The 24535-nt window shown below is 42.6% G+C and overlaps 2 protein-coding genes across 4 annotated transcripts in view; one reads left to right on the forward strand and one right to left on the reverse strand.

The window, feature by feature from the left end:
* LOC130297709 (zinc finger protein ZFP2-like) overlaps positions 1 to 5940 on the reverse strand; it is a 31397-nt gene extending 25457 nt beyond the window's left edge. Inside the window, exon 1 of one of the 3 annotated variants that reach the window (XM_056550479.1) lies at positions 5792 to 5940. The gene's annotated coding sequence lies outside the window, so the exon portion shown is untranslated. Of the gene's footprint in view, positions 1 to 5781 lie in introns of all 3 variants that reach the window. The other 2 variants (XM_056550478.1, XM_056550480.1) reach the window with 2 other exon arrangements.
* Positions 1 to 21026, forward strand: part of LOC130297660 (oocyte zinc finger protein XlCOF7.1-like) — a 96448-nt gene extending 75422 nt beyond the window's left edge. The window contains exons 13-19 of the mRNA XM_056550371.1: positions 11039 to 11181; positions 14851 to 14998; positions 15329 to 15508; positions 15592 to 15721; positions 15813 to 15883; positions 16010 to 16130; positions 19926 to 21026. Of these exons, the coding sequence (XP_056406346.1) occupies positions 11039 to 11181; positions 14851 to 14998; positions 15329 to 15508; positions 15592 to 15721; positions 15813 to 15883; positions 16010 to 16130; positions 19926 to 20989 (1857 nt within the window). The 3' untranslated portion in view covers positions 20990 to 21026. The remainder of the gene's footprint in view (positions 1 to 11038; positions 11182 to 14850; positions 14999 to 15328; positions 15509 to 15591; positions 15722 to 15812; positions 15884 to 16009; positions 16131 to 19925) is intronic.
* Positions 21027 to 24535: the final 3509 nt, after the last annotated feature.

The following is a 24535-nucleotide window of genomic DNA, read 5'->3' on the forward strand; positions in this document are numbered from 1 at the left end:
ATTACCCTGTCATCATCCCCCTTCATCATTACCCTGTCATCATCCCCCTTCATCATTACCGCCTGTCATCATCCCCCTTCATCATTACCCTGTCATCATCCCCCTTCATCATTACCCTGTCATCATCCCCCTTCATCATTACCCTGTCATCATCCCCCTTCATCATTACCCTGTCATCATCCCCCTTCATCATTACCCTGTCATCATCCCCCTTCATCATTACCCTGTCATCATCCCCCTTCATCATTACCCTGTCATCATCCCCCTTCATCATCACTGCCTGTCATCCCCCCCCCCCTTCATCATCACCGCCTGTCATCATCCCACCCCCCCTTCATCATCATCCCCACTAGGGATCGACCGATTATCGGTATGGTTGATATTATCAGCCGATAATCACGATTTTGGGCATTATCGGTATCGGCAATTATCTTGCCGATAAGCCACCACCCCCCGCACCGCCCCCCCCCGCACCGCGACCGCCCCCCCCCTCTACCCGCCGCACCGCACCCCCCACCGTGATGCTGGGCGGTATACCGGTATGGATTTTTGCCCATACCGCTATACCGGTCAGGCCCCTCCCCCACCCTCCGAGTCAATAAAAAAATTAAACTTACCCGTAATGGGGGTGGTCCGGGCCATCCATCCTTCCTTCCTGTAGTGTCCGGGGGCGTTCCGGGTGAAGAGTGAACCGGTCCGGGCTGTTCTTCTTTTCCTGCGGTCATCTTCTCCACTCCGGGCAGGCTCCGGCCTACTATGCTGCATAGATGCCGTGACGTCAGGTGCAGCGTACTAGGCCGGAGCCTGCCCGGAGTGGAGAAGAGGACCCCCGGAGAAGGACAGCCCGGACCGGTTCACTCTTCACCCGGAACGCCCCCGGACACTACAGAAACGATGGATGGATGGCCCGGACCACCCTGACAGGTAGGGGGAGAGAAGCGGGTGGTGGCGGCGGCGGCCTATGGCACCGCAAAAGCCACTGCAGATCATTGATTTAAAGCGCCCGCTTTAAATCAATGATCTGCAGCGGTGTCGCATGGGGTTAAATAGCCGATAACTTATACCGGAATATCTGTATAAGTTATCGGCTATCGGCCCTAACCTGCACCGATTATCGGTATCGGCCCTAAAAAAAACGATATCGGTCGATCCCTAATCCCCACCCCTCCCTTCATCATCACTGCCTGTCAACAGTGCAGTGGTCTTCAACCTGTGGACCTCCAGATGTTTCAAAACTACAACTCCCAGCATCGGCTGTCCGGGCATGCTGGGAGTTGTAGTTTTGAAACATCTGGAGGTCCGCAGGTTGAAGACCACTGAGGGCGGAGAGTTCACTCGAGTATAAGCCCAGGGGGGTGTTTTCAGCACGAAAAATTGTGCTGAAAAACTCGGCTTATACTCGAGTATATACGGTATATTTTTATATTTAATTCTTTTATTTATATAATTCTTTTCACTCATACAAGTGTATATTAATGATCTTGTTAAAGGGTACCTTTCATCAAAATAACTTTTGATATATTATAGATTAATGTATGCAGAATAACTTTCCAATAGCATGTTATTAAAAAATATCCTTATTTCTATTTAATTTTCCACTTTGAAAAAATGACCACTAGGGGTCTCCCTACCAGTCCTTTTTTATAGATTTCAGACTCATGCAGGAGTCCTAAATCTCAGACTGCAGCCGGGACACAGACAAACTCAGCACTGCTCCCTGCCAGGACTGGTAGGGAGACCCCTAGTGGTAATTTTTTCAAAGTGGAAAATTAAATAGAAATAAGGATATTTTTTTAATAACATGCTATTGGAAAGTTATTCTGCAGACATTAATCTATAATATATCAAAAGTTATTTTGATGAGAGGTACCCTTTAATATTACATTTGCTATATATGTATTGTAATTGGGTGTCATCAGGAGTCAAAAAGATCTATGTATGTCTTATATGTGATTAGATATGCATTGTATAATGTATTATTATGTGAACCCTAGTGAGTTAAAGGGGAACTCCGCTGCTCCAGCGTTCGGAATGTTCCGAATGCTTGGAGCAGGGGGGTCGTGATGTCACACCACACCCCCTCAATGCAAGTCTATGGAAGGGGGCGTGGCGGACACCACGCCCCCTTCCATAGACTTGCATTGAGGGGGTGTGGTGTGATGTCATGAGGGGGCGTGGTCATGATGTCACGACCCCAGCCACCCGCATCCTAAACGACCGCTGGGAGCTGCACGGAGATTGTGGAGACCCTCATTATCAGGCATCTTTTCTCCTACCCCTTTATACAGGGGGATAAGATGTCTGGGGGCAGAGTACCCCTTTAACATATCATTTTGTAAAGCCTCTGTAGGATTACGGGTTTACCAGACTTCTTTATAATTCATTCCCGCACTCATTTATACCTTACTTTAGCCCATCTGTGGCTTTTAGTCCTTCATTTAAAGGGGTACTCCGGTAAAAAACTTTTTATTTATTTTTTAAATCAACTGGTGGCAGAAAGTTAAACAGATTTGTAAATTACTTCTATTAAAAAAATATTAATCCTTCCTGTACTTATCAGCTGCTGAATACTACAGTGGAAATTCTTTTCCGTTTGTAACACAGTGCTCTCTGCTGACATCTCTGTCCATTTTTAGGAACTGTCCAGGGTAAAAGGAAATCCCCATAGAAAACATATCCTGTTCTGGACAGTTCCTAAAATGGACAGAGGTGTCAGCAGAGAGCACTGTGTTCGTGATGTCAGCAGAGAGCTCTGTGTTCCAAAAAGAAAACCATTTCCTCTGTAGTATTCAGCAGCTAATAAGTACTGGAAGGATTAAGATTTTTTAATAGAAGTGATTTACAAATCTGTTTAACTTTCTGGCACCAGTTGATTTAAAAAAAAAAAAAAAAAAAAAAGGTTTTCACCGGAGTACCCCTTTAACCCTTGCATACTTACCCCTGTAGGATTGCTGCTGTCCTAAGGTGGGGGGTGCTGTTCTGTCTCCACCGGCCCCACATACAAATACTATTACACTGTGACCCTCATTTACTAGAGTCCAACCGACTCTTTTTCTCGGTTACTGCGCCTAAATTTTTCGTCGCACAACCGACACTTTAGAAAACACTCGGAGTGGTTGTTTTTCCCACTCTGAAATGGGCGCGTTTTATGCATGATCGTTTTACCGACAAAAACAAAAAAAAAAATGACTCGGAGTACTTCCAAAATCACTCGAGAAAAAGCGTCAGTTTGCCGCACACAATAACCGACGGCCAAGAGGACGAGTGAAATTCCAAAAATGGAGCCATTTCTAACAAGGGACCGTTTACTAGAGATGAGCGAACTTACAGTAAATTCGATTCGTCACGAACTTCTCGGCTCGGCAGTTGATGACTTTTCCTGCATTAATTAGTTCAGCTTTCCGGTGCTCTGGAGACTCTTTCCTAGGAATGTATCCACCTTTTCCAGCCCACCGGAGCACCTTAAGGCTGAACTAATTTATGCAGGATAAAGTCAACAACTGCTGAGCCGAGAAGTTCGTGACAAATTGAATTTACTGTAAGTTCGCTCATCTCTACTGTTCACCATTGTGGTGTGTGTGAAAGTAACTTGTTTTATAACCTGAAAACATTTTGTACAGTTCAACACATTTATTTTCTTTTAACACATTTGCAGTATTAGGTTGAAATCAATTTAAAGGGGTGCTCCGGCGCTAAGACGTCTTATCCCCTAAGCAAAGGATGGGGGATAAGATGCCCGCCGCTGGGGACCCCCGTGATCTTGCGCGCAGCACCCCGTTATAATCAGTCCCCGAAGCATGTTCGCTCCGGGTCTGATTACTGGCGATAAAGGGGACGGAGCTTAGTGACGTCATAGCCCCGCCCCCGTGTGACATCATGCTCCGCCCCCTCATTGCAAGTCAATCTTTAAACAAACAAGTCTAAACCATTTTGACTCACACAACTAATTTCTTTAGCTCGGAGTTTGTGCGACAGAATAGTAACTAAGCCTGAAACATGGAAATCCCTCCAGAATGAACGCCCCACTCACATCGGGGCCTGTGTGTCACTATGTCTGACGGTATTGGGATTTGGGCGGATCATCGCTGACTCCTCCCTTGGGGCGGGTGATGGGCGTCTCTGTGAATACTTACGTCCGGCAGTTCCCTCATGTGACCTGATTGATGCGCATCTCGCGTTACGAGCCGGTCATGTGACCCGAACGTAGGTATATGTAGACCGGACGTACTTTCTGCGCCCTCATTGCCGGAAGCACCCGTAGCTGTGCTGCGCGACTCCTGCGCAGTACTCGGGTCCTGCAATGCGGCTGCGCTGTTCACTGCTTCAATGTTTATGACGGCACCCGCTCCTCCCATCCAGGTACGGACTATGAGCTATCACAGGTGTACGCTCTGTCTGACCCCATGACAGTTTTGGAGCCCGTGATTGGCTCACTATGTGTATATAATGTATCCACCCACCTACTCAGATTACGCCCTAGAAGAAGCTTTAAGTGGTGAAACGTTGGGTGACGGAGTTCTGGCGCACACTGTTATTTGGTCCACTTGGTAATTATTTTCACACTTGTATATGTGTTAGGTTGTATTACCTTTGGACACTAAATCTTAAAGGGGTATTCCAAGAAAAAACTTATATATATATATATATATATATCAACTGGCTCCAGAAAGTTAAACAAATTAGTAAATTACTTCTATTAAAAAAAATCTTAATCCTTTCACTACTTATGAGCTGCTGAAGTTGAGTTGTTCTTTTCTGTCTAAGTGCTCTCTGATGACACCTGTCTCGGAAACCGCCCAGTTTAGAAGCAAATCCCCATAGCAAACCTCTTCTACTCTGTGCAGTTCCCGAGACAAGCAGAGATGTCAGCAGAGAGCACCGTTGCCAGACAGAAAACAACAACTCAACTTCAGCAGCTGATAATTATTGGAAGGATCAAGATTTTTCAATAAAAGTAATTTACAAATCTGTTTAACTTTCTGGAGCCAGTTGATATGAAAAAATACATTTTTTTCCTGGATAACCCCTTTAAATTATTTAGACACCTTATGATTCTACAGCACTGTTGCATTGTGGGCGATTTTGTTTAGTCCCTTTCCCCACGTGATTTGCTTCTATTATTGTTCTTCTTATGTTGTAACTGTATTTACTATAGCACCTGTACTTCCCAGACCTCCCTCTTCTTTTGCCTCTGTGGCTGATGTGATTGTATTCCGGTCTATATATACATGTATACATTTTAAGTGATTTTAAATGTATATTCTTTTCTTTTTGCATTTGGACACCTGTTCTAAAATTGCTCTGTATACACTTTTTGTTCATTCATGAAATAAATGCAGCCAAGATGTCCTTCTACACACAACCTGAGGACAGGGGTGGCGCTGTTTTGAAGAAATCGTTCATATTCTGAATAACTCTATGAGGAAGGGGCATTCAGTACTGTTCTCGAGCCATTTTATTGACGTGTTTTGAAGGCGTTTCTGCCTTATTCATGTTCTTATTATTAGAGGGGATGATAAATCGACCCCCCTCCCTTCCACTAGTTAATAGTACAGTCAAAGATAGTGGAGTATAGTGCAATGCAGCAGTGCAAAATAATCTGTTGCAAAACTACAACTTCCAGCATGCCCGGACAGCCGCTGGCTGTCCGGGCATGCTGGGAGTTGTAGTTTTGCAACACCCGGAGGTCCAAAGTTTGGAGAGCTGTAATAATTGCTTTAGTCATTCATATTGTAACTCTCGGCTGTTATGAAGGGGTTAATGACAGACAATTCCGCTGACCATCACATACCTGCGGGGAACTGTGCTGCTGATCTGCGGGTACAGGACCTGTGGTTATGTCAGCCATGTGATCAGTCACGTGGAGGGAAGGAGTGAGGAGATCACATGATCGGGTGCCTTAACAATAGCTTTCTCGTTGATTGAAGGACCTGCGATGTTGTCATGTGATCAGTCACATGTAGGGGAGGAGTCTAGAGATCACATGATCGGGTGCCTTAACAATAGCTTTCTCATTGGTTGCAGGACCTGCGATGTTGTCATGTGATCAGTCACGTGGAGGGGAGGAGTCAGGAGATCACATGATCGTGTGCTTGACCAATAGCTTTCTGGTTGGTTGCAGGACCTGCGATGTTGTCATGTGATCAGTCACATGGAGGGGAGGAGTCAAGAGATCACATGTTCAGGTGCTGTAACCGTAGACTTTTCTGTGTTTACAGGACCTACGATGATGTCACAGTCATGTGATCAATCACATGGAGGGGAGGTGTCTGATCATGTGATCGTGTGCTGGAAAAGTAGACTTCCCGGGTTGCAGGACCTGCGATGATGTCACAGTCATGTGATTATTCAGGTGGAGAGGAGGAGTCAGGAAATCACATGATCGGGTGCTATTACAGTAGACTTTTCAGGTGGTTACAGGACCTGCGATGATGTCACAGTCATGTGATTCAGGTGGAGAGGAGGAGTCAGGAGATCACATGATCGGGTGCTATTACAGTAGACTTTTCAGGTGGTTACAGGACCTGCGGTGATGTCACAGTCATGTGCTCGGTCACATGGAGTGGAGGTGTCGTGGAGTCAGCACCATCGGGCGCCTGCTGTCTATGGGGATTTCTTATTGGTATTATCCGGTGTTTGTCGCAGTTGTTGTTATTATACATTTATCTTTTGATGCTTTTTTCCCTATAATTCTGCAGCAGGGTGACGTCTCACAGCCCTCATACAATACGTCTAATTAATAATAATATTTATATAAGAATAGAAACATTACTATAAAATAATAATGGTATATGTATATAATATGTATCTGTTTATAATATTTATATGCTAATGATGTCTGATATTTCTATAATAATATTTCTCTAATAATGATATTGAAATATATTTATATATAACCCACATATAGTATACGGTGTAGAGCTGTGTGTATATAGTATATGGTGTAGAGCTGTGTGTATATAGTATACGGTGTAGAGCTGTGTGTGTATATAGTATATGGTGTAGAGCTGTGTGTGTATATAGTATATGGTGTAGAGCTGTGTGTATATAGTATATGGTGTAGAGCTGTGTGTATATAGTATATGGTGTAGAGCTGTGTGTGTATATAGTATATGGTGTAGAGCTGTGTGTATATAGTATATGGTGTAGAGCTGTGTGTATATAGTATACGGTGTAGAGCTGTGTGTGTATATAGTATATGGTGTAGAGCCGTGTGTATATAGTATATGGTGCAGAGCTGTGTGTATATAGTATATGGTGTAGAGCTGTGTGTGTATATAGTATATGGTGTAGAGCTGTGTGTGTATATAGTATATGGTGTAGAGCTGTGTGTGTATATAGTATATGGTGTAGAGCTGTGTGTATATAGTATATGGTGTAGAGCTGTGTGTATATAGTATATGGTGTAGAGCTGTGTGTATATAGTATACGGTGTAGAGCTGTGTGTATATAGTATATGGTGTAGAGCTGTGTGTATATATAGTATATGGTGTAGAGCTGTGTGTATATAGTATATGGTGTAGAGCTGTGTGTATATAGTATATGGTGTAGAGCTGTGTGTGTATATAGTATATGGTGTAGAGCTGTGTGTATATAGTATATGGTGTAGAGCTGTGTGTATATAGTATATGGTGTAGAGCTGTGTGTGTATATAGTATATGGTGTAGAGCTGTGTGTGTGTATATAGTATATGGTGTAGAGCTGTGTGTGTATATAGTATATGGTGCAGAGCTGTGTGTATATAGTATATGGTGTAGAGCTGTGTGTATATAGTATATGGTGTAGAGCTGTGTGTGTATATAGTATACGGTGTAGAGCTGTGTGTGTATAGTATACGGTGTAGAGCTGTGTGTATATAGTATATGGTGTAGAGCTGTGTGTGTATATAGTATATGGTGTAGAGCTGTGTGTGTGTATATAGTATATGGTGTAGAGCTGTGTGTGTATATAGTATATGGTGCAGAGCTGTGTGTATATAGTATATGGTGTAGAGCTGTGTGTATATAGTATACGGTGTAGAGCTGTGTGTATATAGTATATGGTGTAGAGCTGTGTGTGTATATAGTATATGGTGTAGAGCTGTGTGTGTATATAGTATATGGTGCAGAGCTGTGTGTATATAGTATATGGTGTAGAGCTGTGTGTGTATAGTATATGGTGTAGAGCTGTGTGTGTATATAGTATATGGTGTAGAGCTGTGTGTGTATATAGTATATGGTGTAGAGCTGTGTGTGTATATAGTATATGGTGCAGAGCTGTGTGTGTATATAGTATATGGTGCAGAGCTGTGTGTGTATATAGTATATGGTGCAGAGCTGTGTGTGTATATAGTATATGGTGTAGAGCTGTGTGTGTATAGTATATGGTGTAGAGCTGTGTGTATATAGTATATGGTGTAGAGCTGTGTGTGTATATAGTATATGGTGTAGAGCTGTGTGTATATAGTATATGGTGTAGAGCTGTGTGTATATAGTATATGGTGTAGAGCTGTGTGTGTATATAGTATATGGTGTAGAGCTGTGTGTATATAGTATATGGTGTAGAGCTGTGTGTGTATATAGTATATGGTGTAGAGCTGTGTGTGTATATAGTATATGGTGTAGAGCTGTGTATATATAGTATATGGTGTAGAGCTGTGTGTATATAGTATATGGTGTAGAGCTGTGTGTGTATATAGTATATGGTGTAGAGCTGTGTGTGTATATAGTATATGGTGTAGAGCTGTGTGTGTATATAGTATATGGTGTAGAGCTGTGTGTGTATATAGTATATGGTGTAGAGCTGTGTGTATATAGTATATGGTGCAGAGCTGTGTGTGTATATAGTATATGGTGTAGAGCTGTGTGTGTATATAGTATATGGTGTAGAGCTGTGTGTATATAGTATATGGTGTAGAGCTGTGTGTGTATATAGTATATGGTGTAGAGCTGTGTGTGTATATAGTATATGGTGTAGAGCTGTGTGTGTATATAGTATATGGTGTAGAGCTGTGTGTGTATATAGTATATGGTGTAGAGCTGTGTGTGTATATAGTATACGGTGTAGAGCTGTGTGTATATAGTATATGGTGTAGAGCTGTGTGTGTATATAGTATATGGTGTAGAGCTGTGTGTGTATATAGTATATGGTGTAGAGCTGTGTGTGTATATAGTATATGGTGTAGAGCTGTGTGTATATAGTATATGGTGTAGAGCTGTGTGTGTATATAGTATATGGTGTAGAGCTGTGTGTGTATATAGTATATGGTGTAGAGCTGTGTGTGTATATAGTATATGGTGCAGAGCTGTGTGTATATAGTATATGGTGTAGAGCTGTGTGTGTATAGTATATGGTGTAGAGCTGTGTGTGTATATAGTATATGGTGTAGAGCTGTGTGTGTATATAGTATATGGTGTAGAGCTGTGTGTGTATATAGTATATGGTGCAGAGCTGTGTGTGTATATAGTATATGGTGCAGAGCTGTGTGTGTATATAGTATATGGTGCAGAGCTGTGTGTGTATATAGTATATGGTGTAGAGCTGTGTGTGTATAGTATATGGTGTAGAGCTGTGTGTATATAGTATATGGTGTAGAGCTGTGTGTGTATATAGTATATGGTGTAGAGCTGTGTGTGTATAGTATATGGTGTAGAGCTGTGTGTATATAGTATATGGTGTAGAGCTGTGTGTGTATATAGTATATGGTGTAGAGCTGTGTGTATATAGTATATGGTGTAGAGCTGTGTGTGTATATAGTATATGGTGTAGAGCTGTGTGTATATAGTATATGGTGTAGAGCTGTGTATATATAGTATATGGTGTAGAGCTGTGTGTATATAGTATATGGTGTAGAGCTGTGTGTGTATATAGTATATGGTGTAGAGCTGTGTGTGTATATAGTATATGGTGTAGAGCTGTGTGTGTATATAGTATATGGTGTAGAGCTGTGTGTGTATATAGTATATGGTGTAGAGCTGTGTGTGTATATAGTATATGGTGTAGAGCTGTGTGTGTATATAGTATATGGTGTAGAGCTGTGTGTATATAGTATATGGTGTAGAGCTGTGTGTGTATATAGTATATGGTGTAGAGCTGTGTGTATATAGTATATGGTGTAGAGCTGTGTGTGTATATAGTATATGGTGTAGAGCTGTGTGTGTATATAGTATATGGTGTAGAGCTGTGTGTATATAGTATATGGTGTAGAGCTGTGTGTGTATATAGTATATGGTGTAGAGCTGTGTGTGTATATAGTATATGGTGTAGAGCTGTGTGTATATAGTATATGGTGTAGAGCTGTGTGTGTATATAGTATATGGTGTAGAGCTGTGTGTATACAGTATACGGTGTAGAGCTGTGTGTATATAGTATATGGTGTAGAGCTGTGTGTGTATATAGTATATGGTGTAGAGCTGTGTGTGTATATAGTATATGGTGTAGAGCTGTGTGTATATATAGTATATGGTGTAGAGCTGTGTGTGTATATAGTATACGGTGTAGAGCTGTGTGTGTGTATATAGTATATGGTGTAGAGCTGTGTGTGTATATAGTATATGGTGCAGAGCTGTGTGTATATAGTATATGGTGCAGAGCTGTGTGTATATAGTATATGGTGCAGAGCTGTGTGTATATAGTATATGGTGTAGAGCTGTGTGTATATAGTATACGGTGTAGAGCTGTGTGTATATAGTATATGGTGTAGAGCTGTGTGTGTATATAGTATATGGTGCAGAGCTGTGTGTATATAGTATACGGTGCAGAGCTGTGTGTATATAGTATATGGTGTAGAGCTGTGTGTATATAGTATATGGTGTAGAGCTGTGTGTGTATATAGTATATGGTGTAGAGCTGTGTGTATATAGTATATGGTGCAGAGCTGTGTGTATATAGTATATGGTGTAGAGCTGTGTGTATATAGTATATGGTGCAGAGCTGTGTGTATATAGTATACGGTGTACAGTTGTATATACAGTATACAGTGCAGAGTGTTGTGTATAAAGGTTCAGAGCTCAGCCTGACTCCGCCCACCCATGTGACTGGTCACATGACATGCCATCAGGTCCTTCAGCACAGGCTCCTGTATACAGGTCAGGTATGTGGAGATTCCTCAGTTCTCGGTGTCGCCCTCCTGTGGATGTTTTCTCCCTCACAGGCTTCTGTAGCTGCCGTCTGTTGCCATGGTTACTGTGTTCATCACCTCGTGTATGACCCTGATAGATCGTGTAACCGCTCACCTTAACCCCTTAAGGACCAGGCCAATTTATTTTATAATATTTTTTTTTAGCATTTTGTTTTTTTCCTCCTCGCCTTCTAAATATCATAACTCTCTTATATTTCCATCCACAGACACATATGAGGGCTTGTTTTTTGCGTCACCAATTGTACTTTGTAATGACATCACTTATATTTCCATAAAATGTACGGCGCAACCAAACAAATATTATTTATGTGGGGAAATTGAAAAGAAAACCGCACATTTTGGAGGGTTTTGTTTTCACGCCGTACACTTTACGGTAAAAATGATCGCTAATTATTTTAACAAAATTAGTATGTTTGATATTGCCCCGTTTTGACCACCTATAACTTTTTCATTTTTCCGTATAATGACTCATTTTTTTTTTTTTGCGCTGTGATCTGTAGTTTTTATCTGAACCAATTTTGCTTATATTTTACTTTTTATCCCCCCCCCCCCCAAAAAAAAAAAAGTGACAAAAAGCGACAATTTTGGACTTTTTTTCTTTACGTTTACGGCGTTCACCGTATGGGAAACTATATATTTTGATAGTTCAGACTATTACACACGCAGCAATGCCAAATATGTTTATTCATTTTAGTTTTTTTTACGTTAAAAACGAATGATTTGCATTTTTATTCGTAGGGGATTTTGCACATTTTTATACCTCTGGCCGCCATTTTGGATGATTAGATCCCCCGCGGCAGCGCTACGGGCAATCCAATCATCCATTTAAAGTACTGCAGTGCCGCGATCTGTATTGATCACAGCATCTGAGGGGTTAATGGCAGACATCCGCGCAATCGCGTATGTCCGCCATTACTGGCGGGTCTCTGGCTGCTGATAGCACCCGGGACCTACTGCGCATGATCGGTGCTCGCGGTCATGGCGGAAAGTAAATGTACGTCATGGTGCGTTAAGTACCACCGCACCGTGACGTACATTTATGTCCATTGTCATTAAGGGGTTAAGTCAGTGGTTTCCAACCAGTGCGTCTCCAACTCTTGCAAAACTACATCTCCCAGCATGCCCGGACAGCCAACGGCTGTCCGGGCATGTTGGGAGTTGTAGTTTTTCAATAGCTGGAGGCGCCCTGGTTGTGAAACCCTGATAAAATTCATTAGCCCAGGATGTGTTGAGAATGGCCAGACAAATAAGGGAGGAATTATCAGTGCGTGTACTTCTGGCTTACATCTTAGCTCTGGTGTTGTATGGGAGTTGAAGTTTTGTAACATCTGGAGGGCCACAGTTTGAGCCCACTGATTTAGTTTTTTTTTGGGGGGGAGGACCCCACCGTCTGCCCAATGTTTATGCCGAATCTAACCGACCTGTTTGTTGTGTTTTGGTGATGAAGTTCCCTGACCGGTCTTTCTGTTCCAATATGGAGGTGTTGTGTTATGGAGGACAAACGTTGCGAGTGGGTTAGAGATTGGGAGGAGCCTATGACCCTAATGGGTATTTTCCAGCTTTGAATCTCAATTTTAGCTTATTGGAATCCGAAACACTTCTACTAATGTGTTTCTGACCGGCCCAACATTAACCCTGTGTGAACAGAGCCTTAAAGCTCAATGCTGAGGTCCTGGCACCACCACACTGGATTAGGCCCTTACTGGACCCACCGTTATTGAAAGAGCTTTATTGTTCGATCACTCATTACAAGTCATCCAATACATTACAATGACACAAAGCATGACGGCACAATACGCAGCAAATGTTCGCTGAGCTATACACCGTACCACATGCTACTCTAACACTCCGCTCAATCCTATAAGAGAAAAACACAAGAAATCGAGGAATCCAAACAATACAATCTGTGATCGGGGTAGAGGTGTGGGCTATGGGGCGGGGCTGGGGGCATGGGTGACTGTGTTGGGGGTAGGGAGAGGGCGGATCACTGGGCTGTATCTTCAGGGGGACATGATGGAAGGAGAGGGGTCTTCACTCCTCTTCTTTATCGAGGGCAGTCTGTCCAAGATGGAATAGTCTCTGAGCAGGCTCCTGATGAACCTGCAGCAGTCCCGGACGGACATGTTCTCCCTGTTGATAATGAGGCGCTTCCTGGCAAGCCACACAGCGTCCTTAAAACAGTTCATAAGACGCATGGCCTCCACGTCGTGGGTCCCAGGGAACAGACCGTAAAGCACCGAATGGTACGATAGGTGCTTGGTACAGAGTCTCCAAGTTCATGTTGCAGGGCATCCAACAGACCCTGCGCAAAGGGGCACTGCCAAAACATGTGCAAAGATGTTTCCTCCACGTAGGGGCACCGGGGGCAGTACTGGGTTCTGCACAGGTCGTGGGCGTGCATGAATGACCTGAGAGACAGTCCTCCCTTAATGGCCATCCACGACAAGTCCTTGCGTCCATTGGTAAGCCGCTTTGAAGCCATATTAGTCCAGACAGTTTCTGCCGTGGCCGCAGAGAGCCCCGGAACAAGTTCCTACCAGTCCTTAGCTCGGACGAGCTTGTAGATGGTCTTTGGCTTCCATAGGTTGGGTTTCAGTCCCTCCAGCTGGTGCTCCCTCACAAACCGGACAACATCCCCATAGAACCAGGGAGTGTTCCAGTTGTAAGGGATGGAGCTGTCCCACCTTTCCCAGCCCAGCTGTCTCCAGAGGGGCAAGAGGAACAAGCGAGACTTGGACCCGCCCGCTGAGCCAGTCTGTTCTACAAGAGTCCGCTGCACGCTGACACATGCAAAGGAGGCCCGGAGTAAAGTGGGGATATCGGGTATTCCCTTCCCACCCTTGCGGGGCTCCTTATACATCACAGTCCTCTTGACTCTGTCCATTTTGCCCCAGATGAAGCGAAACACTGTCCGGGTGATGGCCTTGCAAATGGTGGCATGGGGGGGGGGGAGCAGGACTGTGCGGTGTACTGGAGCACAGGCAAAACTTCACTCCGCAGGACCAGTGTTTTGCCCTCCATAGAGAGCTTTCTGGAGCGCCATAGTCCAATCTTAGAATTCATCTTTCCTAGTCGGTCTTGCCAAGACTTAAGGGCCGCTCCCTCCTTCCTGAACCAGACTCCCAGAATTTGGATGAAGTCTGATTTAACAGTAAAGGGGAAGGGGGCGGAAGAAGCCTGGTGCCACTCTCCAAAGAGCATAGCTTCCCACTTACTGCAGTTGACTTTTGCCCCCGAAGCTTTGCCGAAGGCCTCGCAGGTCTGGACAAGTGCGGTCACCGAACGCCGATCAGCGCCCTTACTGGACCCACCACCCATCTAGTAGCAGGTTGGACAACCTTTGGCCTTCGGGAGGAATATTGACCAATGTGGGTAGGGCCACTTGTCATCACACATTAGATAAAAGTCCTGACCTGATCAGACAAGATCGTCCTACCTCAGAGATGTCTATAGGATAAGATCTCGGGACTATGAAGGCCAAGGCTGGAAAAGTGATCCATGACTATTCAACCCTAGGGGGCGCTACATAGTCCTGCTGATGGTCTCCAGCCATAATACTAGATGCATGTGACCTGCAGATCATTACAGGGAAGATCTGTCCTGACTAGTGCTTCACCTCATGGTCCATAGAGAAGACGCAACATCCCCTGTATTATCTCCTCTGTATTATGTGTATTTCTTCCTCCAGGACTGTGTGTGGATCCTCCACGTCTCCTCTTCTGTCCCCTCAGGTCCCTACAATCCAGGATCCTCTCAGCTGATTCTTCTATAGAAGAGAATATTCCTGATCGACCATCAATGATGGAGAAGGACAGAGACAAGATGGCGGAGAGGATAATACACCTCACCATAGAGATACTCTTCCAGCTTACCGGAGAGGTGAGGGATTCTGGGAGTGATGTCACATGACCTCATTCTTCTCTATGGTAATGACATGATATGACTGGAGAGGTGAGGGATTCTGGGAGTGACCTCATTCTTCCCTATGGTAATCACATTATATGACTGGAGAGGTGAGGGATTCTGGGAGTGATGTCACATGACCTCATTCTTTATGGTAATCACATGATATGACTGGAGAGGTGAGGGATTCTGGGAGTGATGTCACATGACCTCATTCTTCTCTATGGTAATCACATGATATGACTGGAGAGGTGAGGGATTCTGGGAGTGATGTAGTGATATGTATTATTGTGTCCCCATAACCAGGATTACACGGTGGTGAAGAAGACCTCTAGGGGGCGCCATCAGGCCCCTGTGTGTGAAGGATGGGGAAGAACCCTGAGGCCAATCCCGGGGCCTCCACCTCACTCCCTGATACATGAGGAGATGAATGAGCAGAAGATCCTAGAACTCACCAACAAGATGGTGGAGCTGCTGACTGGAGAGGTGACCCTGCTGGGAATGCTGGGACATTATACAGTAACGCTATGAAGGGATGGGGGTGATGACTGTATCATTGTGTGTGTCAGGTTCCTATAAGGTGTCAGGACGTGGCCGTCTATTTCTCCATGGAGGAGTGGGAGTATTTAGAAGGACACAAGGATCAGTACATAGCGGACATAGTCATGATGGAGGATCAGCAGCCCCTCACATCAGCAGGTAATACACATGACTATATACACACCGCACACTGCATTTATTCTATATACACAATGGATTCACTCACTGGATGTGTTTCCTACAAAACCAGAGAGATGTCCCCGTCCTCTTCCTCCAGAGGATTCTTCAGAAGGAGATGACAATGTCCTCCAGGATTATCAGGTAGATAAGGGAGAGAAGGTTCCATGATATGTTCCCTATGATGTGTAGAAGAGCTGGGAGGCTCCTGTGCTCAGGATCAGTTCATCTAGAACATTCCATGTCACTTCTACAATATTTCTTTCACAGCTTATGGATCAGAGTAAAGATGTGAAGAACATTAATGCTCCAGACATAATGGTGAAAGAGGAGACAGATGTGAGGGGTGATGATCCGTGTACAGAGGACGTCCCTACAGCGCCCCCGCCAGGTCAGTACTGATCACTGACTGCACACAACACTCACACATTATACTCACCAGGTCAGTACTGATCACTGACTGTACACAACACTCACACATAATACTCACCAGGTCAGTACTGATCACTGACTGTACACAACACTCACACATTATTCTCACCAGGTCAGTACTGATCACTGACTGTACACAACACTCACACATTATACTCACCAGGCCAGTACTGACTGTACACAACACTCACACATTATACTCACCAGGTCAGTACTGATCACTGACTGTACACAACACTCACACATTATACTCACCAGGTCAGTACTGATCACTGACTGTACACAACACTCACACATTATACTCACCAGGTCAGTACTGATCACTGACTGTACACAACACTCACACATTATACTCACCAGGCCAGTACTGATCACTGACTGTACACAACACTCACACATTATACTCACCAGGTGAGTACTGATCACTGACTGTACACAACACTCACACATTATACTCACCAGGTCAGTACTGATCACTGACTGTACACAACACTCACACATTATACTCACCAGGTCAGTACTGATCACTGACTGTACACAACACTCACACATTACACTCACCAGGTCAGTACTGATCACTGACTGCACACAACACTCACACACTATACTCACCAGGTCAGTACTGATCCCTGACTGTACACAACACTCACACATTATACTCACCAGGCCAGTACTGATCACTGACTGCACACAACACTCACACATTATACTCACCAGGTGAGTACTGATCACTGACTGTACACAACACTCACACATTATACTCACCAGGTCAGTACTGATCACTGACTGTACACAACACTCACACATTATACTCACCAGGTCAGTACTGATCACTGACTGTACACAACACTCACACATTACACTCACCAGGTCAGTACTGACTGTACGCAACACTCACACATTATACTCACCAGGTCAGTACTGATCACTGACTGTACACAACACTCACACATTATACTCACCAGGTCAGTACTGATCACTGACTGCACACAACACTCACACATTATACTCACCAGGTCAGTACTGATCACTGACTGCACACAACACTCACACATTATACTCACCAGGTCAGGACTGATCACTGACTGCACACAACACTAACACATTATACTCACCAGGTCAGTACTGATCACTGACTGTACACAACACTCACACATTATACTCACCAGGTCAGTACTGATCACTGACAGCACACAACACTCACACATTATACTCACCAGGTCAGTACTGATCACTGACTGTACACAACACTCACACATTATACTCACCAGGTCAGTACTGATCACTGACTGCACACAACACTCACACATTATACTCACCAGGTCAGTACTGATCACTGACTGCACACAACACTCACACATTATACTCACCAGGTCAGTACTGATCACTGACTGTACACAACACTCACACATTATACTCACCAGGTCAGTACTGATCACTGACAGCACACAACACTCACACATTATACTCACCAGGTCAGTACTGATCACTGACTGTACACAACACTCACACATTATACTCACCAGGTCAGTACTGATCACTGACTGTACACAACACTCACACATTATACTCACCAGGTCATTATTGATCACTGACTGTACACAACACTCACACATTATACTCACCAGGTCAGTACTGATCACTGACAGCACACAACACTCACACATTATACTCACCAGGTCAGTACTGATCACTGACTGTACACAACACTCACACATTATACTCACCAGGTCAGTACTGATCACTGACTGTACACAACACTCACACATTATACTCATCAGGTCAGTACTGATCACTGACTGCACACAACACTCACACATTATACTCACCAGGTCAGTACTGATCACTGACTGTACACAACACTCACACATTATACTCACCAGGTCAGTACTGATCACTGACTGCACACAACACTCACACATTATACTCACCAGGTCAGTACTGATCACTGACTGCACACAACACTCACACATTATACTCACCAGGTCAGTACTGATCACTGACAGCACACAACACTCACACATTATACTCACCAGGTCAGTACTGATCACTGACTGCACACAACACTCACACATTATACTCACCAGGTCAGTACTGATCACTGACAGCACACAACACTCACACATTATACTCACCAGGTCAGTACTGATCACTGACTGTACACAACACTCACACATTATACTCACCAGGTCAGTACTGATCACTGACTGCACACAACACTCACACATTATTCTCACCAGGTCAGTACTGATCACTGACTGCACACAACACTATACTCACCAGGTCAGTACTGACTGCACACAACTCTCACACATCATATTCACCAGGTCAGTACTGATCACTGACTGCACACGACACTCACACATTATACTCACCAGGTCAGTACTGATCACTGACTGCACACAACACTATACTCACCAGGTCAGTACTGACTGCACACAACTCTCACACATTATACTCACCAGGTCAGTACTGACTGTACACAACACTCACACATTATACTCACCAGGTCAGTACTGATCACTGACTGCACACAACACTCACACATTATACTCACCAGGTCAGTACTGATCACTGACTGTACACAACACTCACACATTATACTCACCAGGTCAGTACTGACCACTGGCTGTACACAACACTCGCACATTATACTCACCAGGTCAGTACTGACTGTACACAACACTCACACATTATACTCACCAGGTCAGTACTGATCACTGACTGTACACAACACTCACACATTATACTCACCAGGTCAGTACTGATCACTGACTGTACACAACACTCACACATTATACTCACCAGGTCAGTACTGATCACTGACTGTACACAACACTCACACACTATACTCACCAGGTCAGTACTGATCACTGACTGTACACAACACTCACACACTATACTCACCAGGTCAGTACTGATCACTGACTGTACACAACACTCACACATTATACTCACCAGGTCAGTACTGATCACTGACTGTACACAACACTCACACATTATACTCACCAGGTCAGTACTGATCACTGACTGTACACAACACTCACACATTATACTCACCAGGTCAGTACTGATCACTGACTGTACACAACACTCACACATTATACTCACCAGGTAAGTTCTGATCACTGACTGTACACAACACTCACACATTATACTCACCAGGTCAGTACTGATCACTGACTGTACACAACACTCACACATTATACTCACCAGGTCAGTACTGATCACTGACTGCACACAACACTCACACATTATACTCACCAGGTCAGTACTGATCACTGACTGTACAAAACACTCACACACTATACCCACCAGGTCAGTACTGATCACTGACTGTACACAACACTCACACATTTTACTCACCTTCTATGTCAGTATGTTCAGAATGTGGGAAATGTTTTAACCACCAATATAACCGTGTTACACATCAGAATTCACAAAGGAGAAAAGCTTCTTTCATGTTCAGCATGTGGGAAATGATTTAACCAGCTATCATATCTTTTTCAGAATTCCATTTCAGATCCTTAAAATTATATCCTTATTATTCCTGATTTGAAGGGGAATCCCGATTCACTTTGTCATTGGGCCTTTTTTTGTTCCAATAAACCCTGTAGATTGCGTATTGTTGAAATGTAATTTTGTCAGTTTATCAATTAATTTTGCTACAATTTGTGTTTTATATATGGAAATGTAATTAAACAATATGATTTTAGAGGTATGAGTCAAAAGTAATAAACTTAATTTTTTTCAGCAGATGACCATATAAGGAGCTCAGATGGACTTCTATCTTCTGATTGTAAAGCACATGATCCCGGCATCACACGCCATGAGGTACACGGGGTATATGTCATGACCTCAGGTGACACCTTACCCTTTTATAACAAAGACCTATCTTCAGATGCTAGTAAACAAGCGCCATCTATTGGTTCATCACAGACTGTTGTTGAACAACAAGGATCTCTCAAAGGGGAGAAGACATTTTCATGTTCAGAATGTGGGAAACGTTTTAACCGGAAATTTAATCTCATTACACATCAGAGAACTCACACAGGGGAGAAGCCATATTCATGTTCAGAATGCGGGAAATATTTTGGCCAGAAATCAGATCTTGTTACACATGAGAGAATTCACACAGGCGTGAAGCCATTTTCATGTTCAGAATGTGGACAAAATTTTATCCGAAAATCTATTCTTTCTAAACACCGGAGAAGTCACACAGGGGAAAAGCCATTTTCGTGTTCAGAATGTGGCAAAAGTTTTAACCGCAAATCAAATCTCGTTACACATCAGAGAACTCACACAGGGGAGAAGCCATATTCATGTTCAGAATGTGGGAAATGTTTTGGACAGAAATCAGATCTTGTTAGACATCAAAGAATTCACACAGGAGAGAAGCCAATTTCATGTTCAGAATGTGGGAAATGTTTTAACCAGATATCAAATCTTTTAACACATCAAACAGTTCATACGGGGAAAAAGACTTTTTCATGTTCAGAATGTGGGAAATGTTTTAGCCGGAAATTTAATCTTGTTACACATCAGAGAATTCACACAGGGGAGAAGCCGTTTTCATGTTCAGAGTGTGGGAAATGTTTTAACCAGAAATCAGATCTTGGTATACATCAAAAAATTCATACAGAGGGGAAGCCATTTTCCTGTTCTGAATGTGGGAAATGTTTTACTCTCAAAAACACTCTTGTTGCACATAGGAAAATTCATGCAGGGGAGAAGCCATGTTTATGTTCAATTTGTAAAGGACTAAATATGATGTCATCATGTTACACCGTCATGTCATCCAACAGGGAAGGGACATAATAAAGAAGTGGGAAATGATCTAATCAGTGTGGTGTTGTCTCAGCAGCTCCTGGCTTCTTCCTTTCTCCTGATGGAAGTTGTGTAGTCCTCTGATTGTCAGTTTGGTGTTGTTTCTCCACCCTCCCATGCCCTATCACTTTCCTCTCAGCACACAGGGGATTGTCCAAGTTCTTACCCCTCCTCCGCTTCATGACTTTCCTCTGAGCACAGAGGGGATTGTCTATATGGTGCAGAGCTGTGTGTGTATATAGTATATGGTGTAGAGCTGTGTGTGTATATAGTATATGGTGTAGAGCTGTGTGTGTATATAGTATATGGTGTAGAGCTGTGTGTGTATATAGTATATGGTGTAGAGCTGTGTGTATATAGTATATGGTGCAGAGCTGTGTGTATATAGTATATGGTGTAGAGCTGTGTGTGTATATAGTATATGGTGTAGAGCTGTGTGTGTATATAGTATATGGTGCAGAGCTGTGTGCATATAGTATATGGTGCAGAGCTGTGTGTATAGTATATGGTGTAGAGCTGTGTGTATAGTATATGGTGTAGAGCTGTGTGTGTATATAGTATATGGTGTAGAGCTGTGTGTATATAGTATATGGTGTAGAGCTGTGTGTGTATATAGTATATGGTGTAGAGCTGTGTGTGTATATAGTATATGGTGCAGAGCTGTGTGTATATAGTATATGGTGTAGAGCTGTGTGTATATAGTATATGGTGTAGAGCTGTGTGTATATAGTATATGGTGCAGAGCTGTGTGTGTATATAGTATATGGTGCAGAGCTGTGTGTATATAGTATATGGTGTAGAGCTGTGTGTATATAGTATATGGTGTAGAGCTGTGTGTATATAGTATATCGTGTAGAGCTGTGTGTGTGTATATAGTATATGGTGTAGAGCTGTGTGTATATAGTATATGGTGTAGAGCTGTGTGTATATAGTATATGGTGTAGAGCTGTGTGTGTATATAGTATATGGTGTAGAGCTGTGTGTGTATATAGTATATGGTGTAGAGCTGTGTGTGTATAGTATATGGTGTAGAGCTGTGTGTATATAGTATATGGTGTAGAGCTGTGTGTGTATATAGTATATGGTGTAGAGCTGTGTGTGTATATAGTATATGGTGTAGAGCTGTGTGTGTATATAGTATATGGTGTAGAGCTGTGTGTGTGTATATAGTATATGGTGTAGAGCTGTGTGTATATAGTATATGGTGTAGAGCTGTGTGTGTATATAGTATATGGTGTAGAGCTGTGTGTGTATATAGTATATGGTGCAGAGCTGTGTGTATATAGTATATGGTGTAGAGCTGTGTGTGTATATAGTATATGGTGTAGAGCTGTGTGTATATAGTATATGGTGTAGAGCTGTGTGTATATAGTATATGGTGTAGAGCTGTGTGTATATAGTATATGGTGTAGAGCTGTGTGTATATAGTATATGGTGTAGAGCTGTGTGTATATAGTATATGGTGTAGAGCTGTGTGTATATAGTATATGGTGTAGAGCTGTGTGTATATAGTATATGGTGTAGAGCTGTGTGTGTATATAGTATATGGTGTAGAGCTGTGTGTATATAGTATATGGTGTAGAGCTGTGTGTGTGTATATAGTATACGGTGTAGAGCTGTGTGTATATAGTATACGGTGCAGAGCTGTGTGTATATAGTATATGGTGCAGAGCTGTGTGTATATAGTATATGGTGTAGAGCTGTGTGTGTATATAGTATATGGTGTAGAGCTGTGTGTATATAGTATATGCTGTAGAGCTGTGTGTATATAGTATATGGTGTAGAGCTGTGTGTATATAGTATATGGTGTAGAGCTGTGTGTGTATATAGTATATGGTGCAGAGCTGTGTGTATATAGTATATGGTGTAGAGCTGTGTGTGTATATAGTATATGGTGTAGAGCTGTGTGTGTATATAGTATATGGTGTAGAGCTGTGTTTATATAGTATATGGTGCAGAGCTGTGTGTATATAGTATATGGTGTAGAGCTGTGTGTATATAGTATATGGTGTAGAGCTGTGTGTGTATATAGTATATGGTGTAGAGCTGTGTGTATATAGTATATGGTGTAGAGCTGTGTGTGTATATAGTATATGGTGTAGAGCTGTGTTTATATAGTATATGGTGCAGAGCTGTGTGTATATAGTATATGGTGTAGAGCTGTGTGTACATAGTATATGGTGTAGAGCTGTGTGTGTATATAGTATATGGTGTAGAGCTGTGTGTATATAGTATATGGTGTAGAGCTGTGTGTATATAGTATATGGTGCAGAGCTGTGTGTATATAGTATATGGTGTAGAGCTGTGTGTATATAGTATATGGTGTATAGCTGTGTGTATATAGTATATGGTGTAGAGCTGTGTGTGTATATAGTATATGGTGTAGAGCTGTGTGTATATAGTATATGGTGTAGAGCTGTGTGTATATAGTATATGGTGTAGAGCTGTGTGTGTATATAGTATATGGTGTAGAGCTGTGTGTGTATATAGTATATGGTGTCAGAGCTGTGTGTATATAGTATATGGTGCAGAGCTGTGTGTATATAGTATATGGTGTAGAGCTGTGTGTGTATATAGTATATGGTGTAGAGCTGTGTGTGTATATAGTATATGGTGTAGAGCTGTGTGTGTATATAGTATATGGTGTAGAGCTGTGTGTGTATATAGTATATGGTGTAGAGCTGTGTGTATATAGTATATGGTGTCAGAGCTGTGTGTGTATATAGTATATGGTGTAGAGCTGTGTGTGTATATAGTATATGGTGTAGAGCTGTGTGTGTATATAGTATATGGTGTAGAGCTGTGTGTATATAGTATATGGTGTAGAGCTGTGTGTATATAGTATATGGTGTAGAGCTGTGTGTATATAGTATATGGTGTAGAGCTGTGTGTATATAGTATATGGTGTAGAGCTGTGTGTGTATATAGTATATGGTGTAGAGCTGTGTGTGTATATAGTATATGGTGTAGAGCTGTGTGTGTATATAGTATATGGTGTAGAGCTGTGTGTGTATATAGTATATGGTGTAGAGCTGTGTGTGTATATAGTATATGGTGTAGAGCTGTGTGTGTATATAGTATATGGTGTAGAGCTGTGTGTATATAGTATATGGTGTAGAGCTGTGTGTGTATATAGTATATGGTGTAGAGCTGTGTGTGTATATAGTATATGGTGTAGAGCTGTGTGTGTATATAGTATATGGTGTAGAGCTGTGTGTGTATAGTATATGGTGTAGAGCTGTGTGTGTATAGTATATGGTGTAGAGCTGTGTGTGTATATAGTATATGGTGTAGAGCTGTGTGTGTATATAGTATATGGTGTAGAGCTGTGTGTGTATATAGTATATGGTGTAGAGCTGTGTGTATATAGTATACGGTGTAGAGCTGTGTGTGTGTGTATATAGTATATGGTGTAGAGCTGTGTGTATATAGTATATGGTGTAGAGCTGTGTGTATATAGTATATGGTGTAGAGCTGTGTGTATATAGTATATGGTGTAGAGCTGTGTGTATATAGTATATGGTGTAGAGCTGTGTG

The sequence above is a fragment of the Hyla sarda genome, chromosome 13 (assembly GCF_029499605.1).
Source record: "Hyla sarda isolate aHylSar1 chromosome 13, aHylSar1.hap1, whole genome shotgun sequence".
Taxonomy (NCBI): Eukaryota; Metazoa; Chordata; class Amphibia; order Anura; family Hylidae; genus Hyla; species Hyla sarda.